Raw genomic sequence first — 15640 nt, forward strand, 5'->3', positions numbered from 1 at the left:
CCTGGAGGTGCTTCCCCCCACGGAGCCGAGGCCGCCGCTGTTGGACTTAAGCTCAGAGCTCCGTTATCGCCGCTGCCCTCGCTGCCTCCCTCTAGTGAGGAGCACCAGGGCCTGCAGGGCCCGGGCAGGGCGCTTGTAGCTTCCGAGGTGCCATGTGCCCGGCGCCTGGCTGCACGACGTTCGGCACTTTTAACTCTTACTTACCTCTTACTGCTTAATAATAATTCACTTTGCCCAGAGATTCATTTTTTGGGAAGAACAATGCTCGTAGGGCTCTGTAAAGCTTGAGGTCGCTGAACCCTCCCATGCTTACAAAGCCACAACGAAGGCCAGGCCCACTTTTGATAGATGCAATAAATCTTAATTGACTTTATTAACACGTTGTATTTGAGGCTCACTTTACATTCCTAGACAAAAGAGATGATACAAATAAATACAAGCTGTAAAACTATGGACAGAACTATCAACAGGTTCCTTTGTCTCTAGATCACCTGGGAGGAGGTGGAGAGGGGTGTAGCTGGGAGGAGCTGCAGGGTCTCATCTGGACGGGTTGTGCCCGAGGGAGAGAGCCCTGGGCAGGCAGAGAGGGGCCTGAGGAGGGTGGGAAGTGCCTGGAGCTGTCTCCTCCCCTCGCTTCCATCCCTATGGCTTTTGCGGGCTGTCCTTTCCCAGCCCTGCAGGGGTTGCGCTGATCTGCTCCCAGCGTGGGGCGTGCGGATGGCACAGAGAGGAGAGGACAGATCCAGCTTTACAGCCAGGCTCGGGCAGCGCTGCGTGTGCAGTGAGGGCAGGCTCTGCTGCACCAGCACCCTGCTGGAGAGGGGGCTGGCGTGCTCCGTGTGAGGCGCCGGCGCAGCCCAAGGTGCTGTGGCAGAGGTATTGGCTTTGAGGAGGTTCAAGCAGCATGCAGATGCGTTTGGAGGCGGCGCCGGATCCGCGGGCAGAGCTCACAAAGTGCTTTCATTTCTCTGCTTCAGCGTGGTGCCGAGGGCCAGCACCTGCCCCAGGCCACTCTCTAAACGCAGCTCTGTGCTACGGAGCAGAGCAGAGAGGAGGAGGACGCGAAGCATTCCCGGGAGGAGGCTGTGAGGGCGCAGAGTGTCCCAGGGCCTCTTCCAGGAGGCAGTTGGGTTTCCTGCCTTCGGCCAGGAAGCTGCAGGGTCAGATAACAGCCCAGAGAGTGGCAAACGCGGCAGGGCTGTCTCGAAAGAACTTCAGCCCAGAGCTCAGCACGTTTTGTGCAGCTTAAGACATCTTCCCCCCTTGGGGCTCAGTGCAAGTCCAGCAGAAGGAACCTCTCAAAGCTTCTCTGACTGCCCAGGACACACCACCCCAATCTCCACCTTACAGACAACGACTAAAGATGCAGCTTTAATCGTTCCACCACCCCCCACCCCACACCCCCACTCCTCTGGACATCTCTTTCACCTTGCTAAGGAGTTTCTAACAGCACTAGAAGCAGCTCCTCTCCCAGGCAGTCACCACCTAGCTCCCCAGCACTAAACTGAGAGGAGTGTGGGTTTGGACAGCCACTTCCACTGCACCAACCCTGCCCTGGAGGAGGGAGTTTCCAGCATGTCACTTCAACCCAGAATTCCCTAGGGAATGAATTGGGAGTGCCTGAAGGAGAAGTGTGTGCCTGTGCAGGCACAGAGCTCTCTGCCTGTGCATTCTTCACCCACACCACAGCTGCCTGGGTGTGGATGTGGGGGAAATTGTTGCTGTTGCAGGTTTTAGACACAGCCCCTCTCTTTCTCCACCCCTCCCCCTTGTTTCATTTCAATTCTTGGAGCACTCAGCCCCATACAATCATCATTTAAAACATGGCCAAGGACAGGAGGTGATGTGCTAGGGAGAGGAGGGAGGCAAGGGAAGAGAAGGTGACGTTAGGTTATGCAACATGAAGCAGTTAAAAGGCTCTTGGTGCACCAAGAGGGCTTTATAAAAAGGAAGGGGATGCCAGGGTCCCTTCTTTGGGGGGGGAAGAAGGTTGGCAGCTGCCTGCTCTTGCAATTAGAAGCAAACTCCTCTTTCCTCCACCAAAACTAATATATATATACACACACACACAGAGGGAGAGGTGTGTGTGTAAAAATACACACATATATATATATTAATCTTGTGGTCCAGAGAAGCAGCTGAGCAGCTGGCTTAGGGTTTCAGCAGGCCCAGCCAGCTCACCAAGGCACAGTGCCCACAGGGTGCAGGGGTGAGCTGTGCTGTGCCCAGCCTTCTGTTCTGTGCCTTCTGCTCGTGGGGCTCACCCAGGACAGGATCCTCCAGCCTGGGTGACTTCACTTCAGGGAGCTCACAAGGCAGAGTCCACACATGAGAGCATTTCTAACAGCAGGCCAAGCCCTTGCTCACTCGCCCAGGGCAGCCTGGAGGGAGTCAGCAGGGAGGGAAATGGGTAAAAAAAATTCCATGGGGGACAGCCAACAGCAACCAGGAAAAGTAAAACCCCAGGTCTCAATGTACAGTGAACTAAAACTTAAGGAATGAGCTGTGAGACACCAGACAGGGACACCTCAGTGTGGCAGTTCCACCTCCCCCCACCCTGCCCCACGAGCCTCCAGCCTTCCAGGAGCCTGCTGGAGCCTTAGGGCAGCCTGGCAGTGAGACTGGCAAAAGCAGGAGTTCCTCCTCCCTTGTTTTTCCAAGTGAAACCCCTGGAATGTATACCAGATTCCACCACCCAGACTCAGCCCCCTGAGCTTTCCCTCCCAGCAGGCTCTGCACGGGCTGGGAGGTGCTGAGGGAGAGCTCCCAAAGTGGAAGGGGTGAGGCACAAAAGGTACCAAATGCTGAACCTCCCTCGAAGGCAAGGGAAGGAACCAGCCAAGTGCACTCAGAGGCAGCTCCCCCTGGCACTGCTCTACCCTCTGCCCAGCACACAGGGGGGAGCAGAGCCAGCCCCAGGAGCCTGCCAGGGTGAAGGCTCTGAGCCAGTGCTACATTTGAGCAGTGGGAGGGGTGAGAAGACAGCCACGCAGCAGCCCATGGCTGAAAGGCTGCACATGGCCACTGGTTTCAGATGCCAGGGGTAAAGATGGAGGCAAGAGAGGAGAAGAAATGGTGGAGCTGGCACTGGTGTGCAGGTCTGTTCTTTGACAAGGTGCTACCTGTTGGTGCAGATGAGGTCTGTAGGAGGTCGCTTTAGAGAAGCTCTTCCTTATGCTTGTAAACAAAGAAAGGCCTTCAGCTTCTGCTGCTGCCTTTCTAGAGAGCACAAAGTTGCTTTCCAGACCCTTTGTGTGTCCCACAGCTCTGGAGGGAGGCACAGCTGTCTGCTGGGAGTGCACACTGACTGCTGAGCCTGCCTGTCAGGTCCACCTCTTCACCCCACGCGATGACGCCAGGCTTTGGAGCGGGAAAGAGGCAAAGCTAAGCACCCAGGCGAGTTTGAGCAGGTCCTCTGCTTGCTTTAGCCTCACTGGCTTCTCACCATGGAGCTCAGCTGAGATGACTTCCAGCTCTTCTTATTGCCCACCAGCAAGGAGAGCCCAGTGCAGCAAGAGGGCCAGTGCAGGAGGAGGGTGGTGATGGTGTGAGGTGATCCCCATGCTTCCCGTTGCTTCTAACACACTTGAACGTACCTCATGCATTTCTCATTTCCTAACTAAAATCTGTTTCCCACAGAGGCTGAGTGGCAGAGCAGGAGCCTGCTGCAGCCTGGCCAGCACAGGGCAGTCAAAGAGCAGGGGCCATCTCCAGGGAAGGGGCTGGGAGCTGGCTCTGCAGGTTGGTTCTTGTCTCTGAAGGCAAAGGTTGTCCGTGCCCCGGAGAGGACCTTGCTGGCTTTACTTTGGAACCAGCCCTCGGGACTGTGGGTAGAGCTGGGAACTGTGGGTGCCTGCTGAAGAGGAAGCCCCTGATTTCCTTCCAGTTTTAGGCCTGAAGAAGTAGAAATGGGAAAACAAAATTAAACAACCCCCCCTCACAAAGTCACAGAATAGTTGGGGTTGGGAGGGACCTTGAAGACTGCTCTTGCTCAAGGCCTCATCCAACCTTGAACACCTCTGGGCAAGGGGCACCTACAACCTCCCTGGGCAACCTGCTCCAGTGTCTCCCCACCCTCACTGGAAAGAATTTCTTCCTAATCCCCAGTCTGAAGTCACCTGAGGCTCATCAAAAATCACCTTCCAAGAGCTGAGCTGGTTTGCCTGGCTTTATTCTCTGCCCACTCTCAGCTTTCTCTTCTCTCCCTCACGTCTCTGCTTCACAGCCCAGCTCCCCTTAACGTCGCCGGTGAGCAGCGCTGCCACGCAGCAGCTCTACTCTCACCTCGACTGTTTACCCTCCAAGTCCAACTCACCTGGGCTTGGATTTTTTATTGGAAGTGCTCTCAAAGGTTGAAGCATCCACCTGGATCTCATCTTCATCCTGCAGAGCTGCCTCCAGAGCTGCCTGGACTTTGGGAGCAATGGCTGGCCCCTCGTAGTCCCTCGTCGTTCGGCTGGGCATGTCAAGCTCCAGCAGCACAATGTTCTCTGCCTGAGACAGCAAAAGCAGGATCCAAGGCTGCTCATTTACAGAACAATTGTTTCTTTTCCCTCCAGAAGCTCTGTCTGAAGTGATCATGGACTCATAGAATGGCCTGGTTGGAAAAGACCTTAAGGTCATAGAGTCCAACCATAACCTGGCACCTCCCTGTACCCCACTCTTAGACCACGTCCCTGAGCCCTTCATCCACAGGGCTCTAAAACACCTCCAGGGATGGAGAACTCCACCACTGCCCTGCACAGCCTGGGCCAGAGCCTGATGACACTTGCAGTGAAGAAATTGTTCCTAATATCCAACCTAAACCTCTCCTGGGGCAACTTGAGTCCCATTTCCACTCTTCCTAGAGCTCACAAATGCATGCAGGGCCCTGTCAAAAAAGCACAGATTCATAGGCTCATAGGATGGGTTGGGTTGGAAGGGACCCTAAAGATCATCTAGTTGGAAGACCTTGAAGATCATCTAGTTTCAACCCTTCCACTAGCCCAGGCTGCTCAAGGCCCCATCCAAACTGGCACTGAACCCCTTCACTGAGGGGATATCCACAGCCTCCCTGGGCACAGCCTGTGCCAGAGTCTCCCCAGCCCCACTGGAAAGAATTTCTTCCTCACCTCCAGTCTCAATCTCCTCTCCACAAACTTCAGTCCATCCCCTCTCATCCTGTCACTCCAAGCCCTTGTCAAGAGTCCTTCCCCAGCTTTCTTTTAGCCCACTTCAGGCCCTGGAAGGCTGCTGTAAGGTTTCCCTGAAACTTTCTCTTCTCTGGGCCGCACAGCCCCGACTCTCCCAGGCCTGTGCTTACAGGGGAGGTTCTCCAGCCCTCTGATCATCTTTGTGGCCTCCTCTGGGGCCTTTCCAGCAATTCCCATGCCAGAGAACAAAGAATCCTGCAGAACTCCACTGCCCAGGTTGTGAGGGTGAGGACATGAAGGGAGCAACCCCATCCAGGCTTACCCTGTACCGAGTCTCTGGCCGGATCATCATGGAGGTCCTGGCGTGCTGGCTCAGGGGCCTCTTGTAGCCCACAGCAGATACTGGTCTCTTCATCATCTGCTGGTTCCTAGAGAAAATTATTTGGGGTACTACACACCAAAAGCAGACTCCTCCTGGAATTTATGAGCTAAAACTATCTGCAAACTCCACAGAGAAAAGCTGCTGCAAGGGAGCAGAAAGGACCTCGGCTGCACGGGCAGGAAGAGCTCTCTGCAGGCAGAGGCAAGCAGAGAAGGCAGTGGCCCTGTGTCACCTCTTCCCTGCACACAGGGAAGGACTTCTGCACCTTTTCACTCTACAGACCACAGCTGCAGCCACCCTTCTAAACCTGCTGCAGAGACCTTTCTGTGTAGAGAGGCAGGCTCTAGCCACAGCTCTCACCATAATTATTTTCAAGAGCTTTCTGACCCAGAGCAGGAAAGATCCCAGAATCCCAGCGTGCTTTGGGCCAGGAGGGACCTCTGGACATCACCCAATCCAACCCCCCTGCTCCAGCAGGGCACCCACAGCAGCTTGCCCAGGAGCACAATGGCCAGCTGGGGCTGGAGTGTCTCCTGAGAAGGAGACTCCACAACCTCTCTGGGCAGCCTGCTGCAGGGTTCCAGCACCTTCACACCAAAGAAGTTTCTCCTCCTGTTCAGGTGGAACCTCCTGGGCTGCAGTTTGTGCCCCCTCACAGGAGGGAAGCATGGCAGGGATTTGCTGCCATTTTCATGGGGAATCCATGCTATCAGGTGCATTTTACACCTCATTATTTGGCTCCCCTACAAGCCAAGCCTCCTCTCCCCCAGCCTCCCCCTGGCTGTGCATCCCTGCTTCACTCAAACCCACTAAGAGCTTGCTTTAATTTCTTGGGCAGCAAGGAGCCACCACCTCTGGAGGGCTGCTCTAAATGCCCCCTTCAGTCCCCTCTTCTGTGAGGGATTCTTGTCCCTAGGAGAGGGTTTTCCCTGCCTCTGTAATCCCACCCCAAGGACATCTCAGGGGCAGGCTTACTCCAGACGGCTTATGGGGTGCAGCTTCCACTGATCTTCCTCTTCATCAAAGAATGATCTGTTCATTATCTTATTCTTTTCTTCCAAGGGAATGAAATTCTCAATGATCAGGTGCCTAGGTGCAGCCACAGAAAAATGAGCAAGACATCAGACACACAATGAGCAGATGACTTTTCCCCCCAGCTCCTCTCCCTCTGACCTCAAACAGCTCTGGGAAAGGAGGAAGGTTTCACTTTTCTCCTCTTTCAATCTTGTTCCCCAAGCACATGCAAAGCAGCCCCTCCAGTGCCTATCCAGAGGGACTCTGGGACTCTGGAATGGGCTGCTCAGGCAGGCTGTGGCTCCCTGGGGTTGTTCAAGGCCAGGTTGGATGAGGCCTTCATAGTATCAGTCAGGGTTGGAAGGAACCACAAGGACCATCTAGTTCCAGCCCCCCTGCCATGGGCAGGGACACCCCACACCAGAGCAGGCTGCCCAGAGCCTCATCCAGCCTGGGCTTAAACACCTCCAGGGCTGAGGCCTCAACCACCTCCCTGGACAACCCATTCCAGGGCTTCACCACTCTCATGGGGGAAGAACTTCCTCCTCACCTCCAGCCTGAATCTCCCCACCTCCAGCTTCATTCCATTCCCCCTGGTCCTATCACTCCCTGAGACCCTAAGAGGTCCCTCCCCAGCCTTCTTGTAGACCCCCTTCAGATACTGGAAGGCCACAATTAGGTCACAATTAGGCCTTGGGCAGCTGAGTCCCTCCCCAGCCTTCTTGTAGCCCCCTTTAGACACTGGAAGGCCACAATTAGGTCACAATTAGGCCTTGGGCAGCTGAGTCCCTCCCCAGCCTTCTTGTAGCCCCCTTTAGACACTGGAAGGCCACAATTAGGTCACAATTAGGCCTTGGGCAGCTGAGTCCCTCCCCAGCCTTCTTGTAGCCCCCTTTAGACACTGGAAGGCCACAATTAGGTCACAGTTAGGCCTTGGGCAGCTGAGTCTAGGTGAGAGGTGTCACTGGCCGTGGTGGGGAGGTTGGAGCAGATGAGCTCTGAGGTCCCTTCCAACCTGAGCCATCCATGAGTTCTCCTAATGGCAGGTGATGAAACACTGGGACCTACTTCAGCTTTAATTCCCTGGTAAGTTCATTCTGGGTCTGCTCCAGCTCCTGGCGCTCCTTGATGTGCTCCTCCTGGAGGTCATGGATCTCTGCCTTCACAGCTTGCAGCTTGGAAAACAACTGTGGCAGGCAGACAAGAGCCAAAGTCACAACGTGCCAAGGCTCCTTCCACTCCCCCAGCACAAGCTGATTGCATTCCTGAGCCACCAGGCATCCTGGAGTCATCTCACCTTTTTGAGTTTTTTGGTCTTGATGTCCACCTCTTGCTGCAGAGAGCTGTAGGTCTCCTTCAGCTCCAGCGTCTCCTCGTCCCGGCTCTCCATCTGCTGCTGGATCTCTCGCTCACGGCGTTTCTGCAGAGGGTGACACAGTGCCCATGGCCACAGTGAACCTCTGGGGCTGGGGCCAGAGGAGGCCAGAGCCCCTCTGCTGCAAGGCCAGGCTGAGGGAGCTGGGGTTATTCAGCCTGGAGGAGAGAAGGCTCCAGACAGAGCTCAGAGCAGTCTCCCAGCACCTGCAGGGGGCTGCAGGAAGGCTGCAGAGGGACTGCTCCCAAAGGCCTGCAGGGACAGCCCCAGGGGCAGTGGTTTGAAATGAGAGCAGAGCAGATTGAGATTGGAGGTGAGGAACAAGTTGTGCCCCAGAAGGCTGCTGGAACCCTGCAGCAGGTTGCCCAGGGAGGGAGCTGAGGCCCCATGGCTGGAGCTGTGCAAGGTGAGGCTGGAGAAGGCTGTGAGCAAGCTGCTGCAGGGGAGGATGTCCCTGCTGAGGGCAGGGGGGCTGGAGAGGATGAGCTTTGGAGGCCCCTTCCAACCCAACCCATTCTAGGATGGTAAAGGAGACCTTCCCAAGGTTCTGCACCATGGCTGGTTGTGCAGAACAAGGACTGCTCCCCCCCTGTACCTGCTCTGCAATTTCCTGCCGTTTCTGCTCCAGGATTTTCTGCTGCTCATTTGTGTGGTCCACAATATTTTTGCCCCCCACCAGCAGCTTGCTTTCCATGGCCTGGAAGGTGGAAAAACAAACCCCAACAAGGTCAGAAGATTCTCTCAGTGACTTCACAATGTAACTTTTCCTCCTGTTCACACAATTGCCTCCTGGCTGCTCCCTTATCTCATGTTGCCTTTCAAGTCAGCTGCTTACAGGGATGATCATTTCTTCAAGTGCCTCCAAATCTGTAGGATTCAAGGGATGGGAACTTGCCTAGAATCAGGCATTGGGCTGCTTGGAAGAGTCCAGTGCAGAGCCACAAAGCTGCTGAGGGCAGTGGAACATCTCCCTGTGAGCACAGGCTGAGGGAGCTGGGGCTTGGAGCAGAGGAGCCTGAGGGCTCCCCTCAGTGCTGGGGATCAAGATGTGCAGGGCTGGAGCCAGGCTCTGCTCAGGGCTGGCCAAGCACAGCACAAGGGGCACTGGGGGCAAGCTGGAGCAGAGGAGCTGCCAGGGGAACAGGAGGGAAAACTTTGTCCCTGTGAGGGAGCAGAGCCCTGGAGCAGGCTGTCCAGAGAGGCTGTGGAGTCTCCTGCTCTGGAGAGCTTCCAACCCCCACTGGGTGTGTTGTGTGTGCCCTGCCCTGGGTGACCCTGCTCTAGCAGGGGGGCTTGGGCTGGGTGAGCTCCAGAGGTCCCTTCCCACCCCTCCCATCCTGTGATTGCTGCAGCATGTGGCAAAGCTGGAGAACCAGGCTGTGCTCTCCTGAGCAGCACTTGTCAGTGATCTGTCAGAGGGTGAAGCATTTCCGGTGCTACAGCTTGGGCAGAGATGCATCACCCACATTTTGCTGTGCTGATTGCTCAAGATCCTCTGCAAGCCCAGCACCTCAGAACTCCTCAACATCAAACTCTGTCATTCAATGGTGGGAATGTCACCTGCTGTCTAGAAAGCTTCCAGGCTCAACATCAATCACTATCCTGGAAAGTCCTCTGAAATATCTCCACAGTGAGGCTGGGGAGAGCCTGGCACAGGTTGCCCAGGGAGGCTGTGGCTGCCTCCTCCCTGGAGGTGCTCAAGGCCAGGCTGGATGAGGCCCTGAGGAGGCTGGGCCGGTGGGAGGTGTCCCTGCCCATGGCAGGGGGCTGGAGCTGGCTGAGCTTTGAGGTCCCTTCCAACCCAACCCATTCTGTGAACCTCTCCCATCCCCCTTCAGCCCAGGCAAGCTGCTTTCAGGCAGCAGGAGAAGGAGGAACTCTACCTTGATTTTAGCACTCAGGGTTTCTGTGGCTTCCTTCTCCCTCCTCAGGTCCTCCATTTTCTTCTCCTTCTCCTTCAGCAGCCGCATCTTCTCCTCCGCCACCAGGCTGTGATCCTCCACTATGGCTCTCTTCTCGATCTCCAGCTTCTCCTGCTGCTCCCTCCAGTAGTCATCTTTGTCATCTCCCTCCTCCTCCCCCTCTTCGGTGTCCTCCTCCTCCTCCCCACCGTCCCTCCTCCTCTCCCTCCTCTTCCTCTTCCCCACGGAGCGTTTCTCCAGCTGGGCCTTGAGCCGCGCGATCTCCTCCTGGAACTCTCGCAGCAGGGCGTCCTTGGGGTCCTCGTTGACCCTGGGCTTGTTCTTGATGTTCTTGGCGCGGTTGGCGTAGCGCAGGGTGGTCAGGGTCTCCTCCACGTTGTAGGAGGCGGGGCCTATGTTGGCCACCATCACCGTCTTGGCGTTGCCCCCCAGGGAGTCCTGCAGCAGCCTGGTGAGCTTGGAGTCCCTGTAGGGGATGTGAGTGCTCTTGCCGTCCACCAGGGCCGAGATGACGTTGCCCAGCGCCGAGAGGGAGAGGTTGATCTTGGTGGCCTCCTTCAGCCGCTCGCCCTGGGCCCCGGTCTTGGCCTGCCGCTCGCTGCCCGCCAGGTCGACCAGGTTGAGCTTGCCCACGCGGATGTGGTTCTCCCCGTCCAGCCCCAGCTCGCTGCACTCGATGGTGATGACGAAGATGGCGTGGGAGCGGGAGCTGTGCTCGTTCATGTTGGTGGCCCCCACCGAGCGGTTCTGGTTGCCCACGTTCATCACGTGCTCGATCTCCTTGACGCTCTTGGTGACGAAGGAGGAGAGGTCCTTCACGTAGACCCCCGTGTCCGGCCGCTCCTTCAGCTCCAGCCTCTTGGACTGGTCCTTGGCCAGCAAGTCCCTGATCTCCTCTTGGTAGATCTCCAGGTACGAGGCCCTGACCAGGTACTGCTGGTTCTGGGAGCGGGAGATGTGGGTGAAGATGTGGTCGAAGGAGTTGGGGATGACGCCCCGCTTCTCGGGGTCCCCGCGCACCCCCTCCATGGTGTAGGTCTTGCCCGTGCCGGTCTGCCCGTAGGCGAAGATGGTGCCGTTGAAGCCCTGCAGCACCGAGTCCACCAGGGGCCGGAAGGTCTCATCGTAGAGCTCCACCTGCTTGGAGTTCCAGTCGTACACGGCGTCGAAGGTGAAGGTCTTGGGCAGCTCGTGGGGGGTGCCCCGGGGGTTCTTCACCGAGACCTGCCCCAGCTTGACGTCCACGTTGACCACCCGCTCGTAGGAGGCCGTCTTCTCCTTGCCGTTCATGGGCCGGCACCGCACCACCACCCGCACCGACTCGGAGCTCTTGGCCTTGGACATGGCGGCGGGGCTGGGGCGGCCGCGGCCTGGCTGCTGGACGATCCCCGGCCCGCGGCCTGCGGCACAAGGCAGAGGGGGGAGAGGGCAGATGTTAGCCAGGGAGAGGGCAGAGGGGCTCTGCAGAGGGACCTCCACCGCCTGCACAGATGGGCAGAGGCCAACGGGATGGCACTCAACAAGTGAGGAGGAAGCTCTTCCCCATGGGAGTGGGGAAGCCCTGGGATGGGTTGTGCAGGGAGGTGGTTGAGGCCCCAGCCCTGGAGGTGTTTAAGCCCAGGCTGGCTGAGGCTCTGGGCAGCCTGATCTAGTGTGGGGTGTCCCTGCCCATGGCAGGGGGCTGGAGCTGGCTGAGCCTTGGGGTCCCTTCCAACCCTGACTGATACTATGAAGTCCAAGTGCCAGGGGCTGCACTTTGGCCACAGCAACCCCAGGCAGAGCTACAGGCTGGGGGCAGAGTGGCTGAGAGCTGCCAAACAGAGAGGGACCTGGGGGTGCTGATTGACAGCTGCCTGAACATGAGCCAGCAGTGTGCCCAGGGGGCCAAGAGGGCCAATGGCATCCTGGCCTGCAGCAGGAACAGTGTGGCCAGCAGGAGCAGGGAGGTCATTGTGGCCTGTGCTCAGCACTGGTTAGGCCACACCTTGAGTCCTGTGTCCAGCTCTGGGCTCCTCAGTTTAAGAAGGACATTGAGAGACTTGAAGGTGTCCAGAGAAGGGCAACGAGGCTGGGGAGAGGCTTTGAGCACAGCCCTGTGAGGAGAGGCTGAGGGAGCTGGGGTTGCTTAGCCTGGAGAAGAGGAGGCTCAGGGGTGACCTCATTGCTCTCTGCAACTCCCTGAAGGGAGGTTGTAGCCAGGTGGGGGTTGGTCTCTTCTCCCAGGCAAGCAGCGCCAGAACAAGAGGACACAGTCTCAAGCTGTGCCAGGGGAAGTTTAGGCTGGAGGTGAGGAGAAAGTTCTTCCCAGAGAGAGTCATTCATCATTGGGATGTGCTGCCCAGGGAGGTGGTGGAGTCCCCATCCCTGGAGGTGTTCAAGAGGGGACTGGATGTGGCACTTGGTGCCATGGTCTGGTCATGGGTCTGTGGTGACAGGTTGGACTCGATGATCCTCGAGGTCTCTTCCAACCTTGGTGATTCTGTGAGACTGTGAGACTGTGAGGCTGTGAGGCCAGGCCACAGCACCACACAGAAGCACAGAATCCATCAATCAGCTTGGAAAAGACCTGAGAGATCATCAAGCCCAAGCTGCCACCCAACAGCTCCTGGCTAACCAAACCATGGCTCCCAGTGTCACAAGTCTGCAGGTGACCATTTGTCACAGAGCCATCAGCTGGAGCTGTGTTTTGTGTTCCCTGAGCTGTGTGAGAGGGGAGGGCTGGGGAAGAACAACAACAACAATCCTCTAGCAGAGGAGCTGAACAAGGCCTGCCCTGAGGCAGCGTCCTTGGACCAAAGCCTGGAACCAAAGTGGGTCACTGCCACAAGCTCTGCTCCCAGAACACCAGCCAAGTCCTGCTGGAGGCCATTCACAAGAGTGTGCCCAGCAGGGCAAGGCAGGCTCTGCTTCCCCTCCACTCTGCCCTGCTGAAGCCACATCTTGGAGGATTGTGTCCCAGCTCTGGGCTCCCCAGGTCAAGAGAGACAGGGAGCTGCTGGAGAGAGTCCAGGGGAGGCTGCAGAGCTGCTGAGGGGCCTGGAGCAGCTCTGGGAGGAGCAGAGGCTGAGAGCCCTGGGGGTGTTGAGCAGCTTGAGAGGGGATCTGCTCCATGCTCAGCAGGAGCTAAAGGAGCTGTGGGGGGCAAGAGGCTGGGGCCAGGCTCTGCTCAGTGGTGCCCAGGGACAGCACAAGGAGCAATGGGCACAGAGTGGCAGCCAGGAGGTTCCATGAGGAGAAAGTTGTTTGGTGTGAGGGAGCAGAGCCCTGGAGCAGGCTGCCCAGAGAGGTTGTGGAGTCTCCTGGTGTGCAGAGCTTCCAACCCCCCCTGGGCACTGTGCCCCTGGGCAGGCTGCTGGGGGGGGGCCATTTCCTCTTGTCCTGTCCCTTGTTCCTTAGGAGAAGAGACCAAGCTCCAACCTCCTTCCAGGGAGCTGTAGAGAGCCAGAAGGTCTTCCCTCAGCCTCCTTTTCTGCAGGCTAAACAACCCCAGGTCCTTCAGCTGATCCTCACAAGGCTTCTGCTCTAAACCCTTCCCCACCTTGGGTGCCCTTCTCTGGACCAGCTCCAGCACCTTGCTGTCTTCCATGCAGCCCCACACAGACTCAGGCATGACTTTGTCTTCTGGCATTATACTTTCACTGGGATTTCCCAGAACCAGCTCTGCCCAAGCACACCAACCCAGTGGCACACTCCAGCTCCTGCTCTGGTCTCTAGCTGAAGCAGGCTGATAAGATCCACATCAAGCTGGACTCTCAAAGCCAGCTCACAGACCTGAGTCCTTCATGACAGTCTCCTGCTGCATGCCTCAGCCAGCAGCACAGTGAGCTGCCATCCCACACAGAATGGAAAGAGCCTGCTCCAGCCACAGCCACGCATGGAGGATCCCAGCAGCAGCTCATGGAAGGCTCCTAACAAGCTGCTGCTTTTCAAAGAGAGCTCTTAGGAAGAGCTTCAAAGCTCCTGCTGCCAGCTGCAACTAAACATCAACCTCATGCATGCTGGAAACCCCCAGCAGTGTTGGTTGTGTTCAGCTTGGCCTCTTCAGGACCTTCTTTGTGTTCCACTACCCACCAAGACCTGCTCTAACCCATCCGTGGCTTTGCCACTCAGTCACTGCAGGGCTGAGGGGAACTTCTCAGACAAGATGACAGAGCTCCAGGAGCAGAGCTAGAGGACTAAGAAAAGAGGCAGAATATTCCTAGCCCCAAACCCAGGCAAAGAATCACACAAGAGCAACAATGAAACGTGTTTAAAATTGTCCAGAACCCTCAATGTCCCTGGGGATCACCCAGCAGGGCTCCCCCAGCAGCCTGCCCAGCAGCACAGTGCCCAGGGGGGGTTGGAAGCTCTGCACACCAGGAGACTCCACAGCCTCTCTGGGCAGCCTGCCCCAGGGCTCTGCTCCCTCACACCAAAGAAGCTTCTCCTCCTGCCTAGGTGGAAACCTTAGTCAGGACCTGCTGGCTCTGGCCCTGCCCAGAGGACTTCAGGCTCTCAGCAGCCACCACCACTGAGTCCTGAGGCCTCTCCACCTCCTGCTTCGAGTTAAAGATCTGAAGATGATTTTCCTTGGGACGCTGCCTCACCCTTCCCTTGCGTCTCCCTGCACATCCCCAGCTACCACTTAGGACATTCCATCGCTCTCCTGCAGTCTGGGCCCGCCAGGTGTCTGCGGGCTGGCCGTGTCCTGCCTCGCTCTCTCCTGCCTTTGATCCCTCACCAGCCAAGGCCTCGCTGGCTGCCGGTCTCCTCTTACCTCCCCGCCCAACGCACCGCGGCCCCAGCAGGACATCCCGGCTGCCACCGCCGTCCCGGCCTGCCCCCGTTTCGCTTATCGCCCCCGGTCACCTCTGTCACCTCCACCAGCGTCCCCTCGGCACCCCGAGCGTCCCCGGCCCCGCGCAGGCAGCAGGTGCGGACCCCCGCCCCGGGCAGGCAGCAGGGGCCGGACCCCCGCCCCGGGCAGGCAGCAGGTGCGGACCCCCGCCCCGGGCAGGCAGCAGGTGCGGACCCCCGCCCCGCGCAGGCAGCAGGTGCGGACCCCCGCCCCGGGCAGGCCCCCGAGCGCGCTCCTGCCCACGGCTTCACCGAGCGCCACCCGCCGCCCCCGCGGCTCCGAAACCGGGCGCGGGGGGGAGGTGGTCCCGGGGCAATCCTGGAGCCCCAGCTCGAGGGACGGGGACTGAGGGCCGGCCCCGGGCGGGGAGCGGCGACAGCGGGGGTGACATTCGCCCGAACGGGGCCGCTCGGCGAAACGGGGACACCCGCCGCGCCTGCCTGCCGCCTCCCTCGCCCGCTGCCCTAGCCGCGCCCAGGCGTCCAAACGGCGGTGCCCGCCCCCCCAGCAGCCGGTACCCCCCCTGGCCCCAGCAGCCGGTGCCCCGGGCTGTCACACCCGCGCGGCACCGAGGGAGCGGCGGGACCCGGCGGGCACCCTTGGGCCGCCCCTGGGGTGAGCGGCCCGGGCCGCGGCGGCTCCTCGGGGCGAAGGGTGAGGCCGCGGGGACGCCGCGAAGGGGGCTCCGGGCCAGGCGGGCCGGGCCGGGTCGGACTCACCTGCGCCGTCACCATGGAGCCGTCCGGCCGCCTCCTCCCGCGGCACCGGAAGCGGCGCCGAGGCCCCGCCCCCGCCCGTGACGCACTTCCTTGGCAACGCGCGCGCCCGCCCCCACGCCGCCATTGGCCTAGCGACCGGCCCCGGATGGAGCCGGGACAAAGGGGACGCCGCCCCGGCCGCGTTCCGCGGGAGCTGAGGGCCGCGGCGGCCTCCTCCCGGCCGAAGCTCGTCCCCCCCCCAAGGGCCAAACTCCCCGGC

General features: G+C 58.7%; 1 protein-coding gene across 1 annotated transcript; it reads right to left on the bottom strand.

Moving 5' to 3' along the window:
• Positions 1–342: 342 nt before the first annotated feature.
• KIF3B (kinesin family member 3B) lies at positions 343–15434 on the bottom strand. The gene is made up of 9 exons (XM_068150202.1): positions 15382–15434; positions 9787–11225; positions 8499–8600; positions 7826–7948; positions 7597–7715; positions 6490–6603; positions 5455–5560; positions 4316–4494; positions 343–3894 (listed from the first exon to the last, which is right to left on the bottom strand). The coding sequence occupies exons 2-9, from the start codon at positions 11167–11169 to the stop codon at positions 3801–3803; spliced, it is 2220 nt and encodes a 739-aa protein (XP_068006303.1). The 5' UTR covers positions 11170–11225; positions 15382–15434; the 3' UTR covers positions 343–3800.
• Between the last annotated feature and the right edge of the window lie 206 nt (positions 15435–15640).

The sequence above is a fragment of the Melanerpes formicivorus genome, unplaced genomic scaffold, assembly GCF_026170545.1.
Source record: "Melanerpes formicivorus ecotype bairdi unplaced genomic scaffold, bMelFor1.0.p_v2 SCAF_19, whole genome shotgun sequence".
Classification (NCBI taxonomy): Eukaryota; Metazoa; Chordata; class Aves; order Piciformes; family Picidae; genus Melanerpes; species Melanerpes formicivorus.

What these genes read in the sequence shown, in the direction of transcription:
- KIF3B (XM_068150202.1), bottom strand. Translation starts at nt 11,169, where the DNA reads ATGTCCAAGGCCAAGAGCTCCGAGTCGGTGCGGGTGGTGGTGCGGTGC. An exon ending in GGCAGGAAATTGCAGAGCAG is followed by an intron (nt 7,949 to 8,498) that starts GTACAGGGGGGG and finishes CACCCTCTGCAG; the next exon opens with AAACGCCGTGAGCGAGAGAT. An exon ending in AGACCAAAAAACTCAAAAAG is followed by an intron (nt 7,716 to 7,825) that starts GTGAGATGACTC and finishes TGCCTGCCACAG; the next exon opens with TTGTTTTCCAAGCTGCAAGC.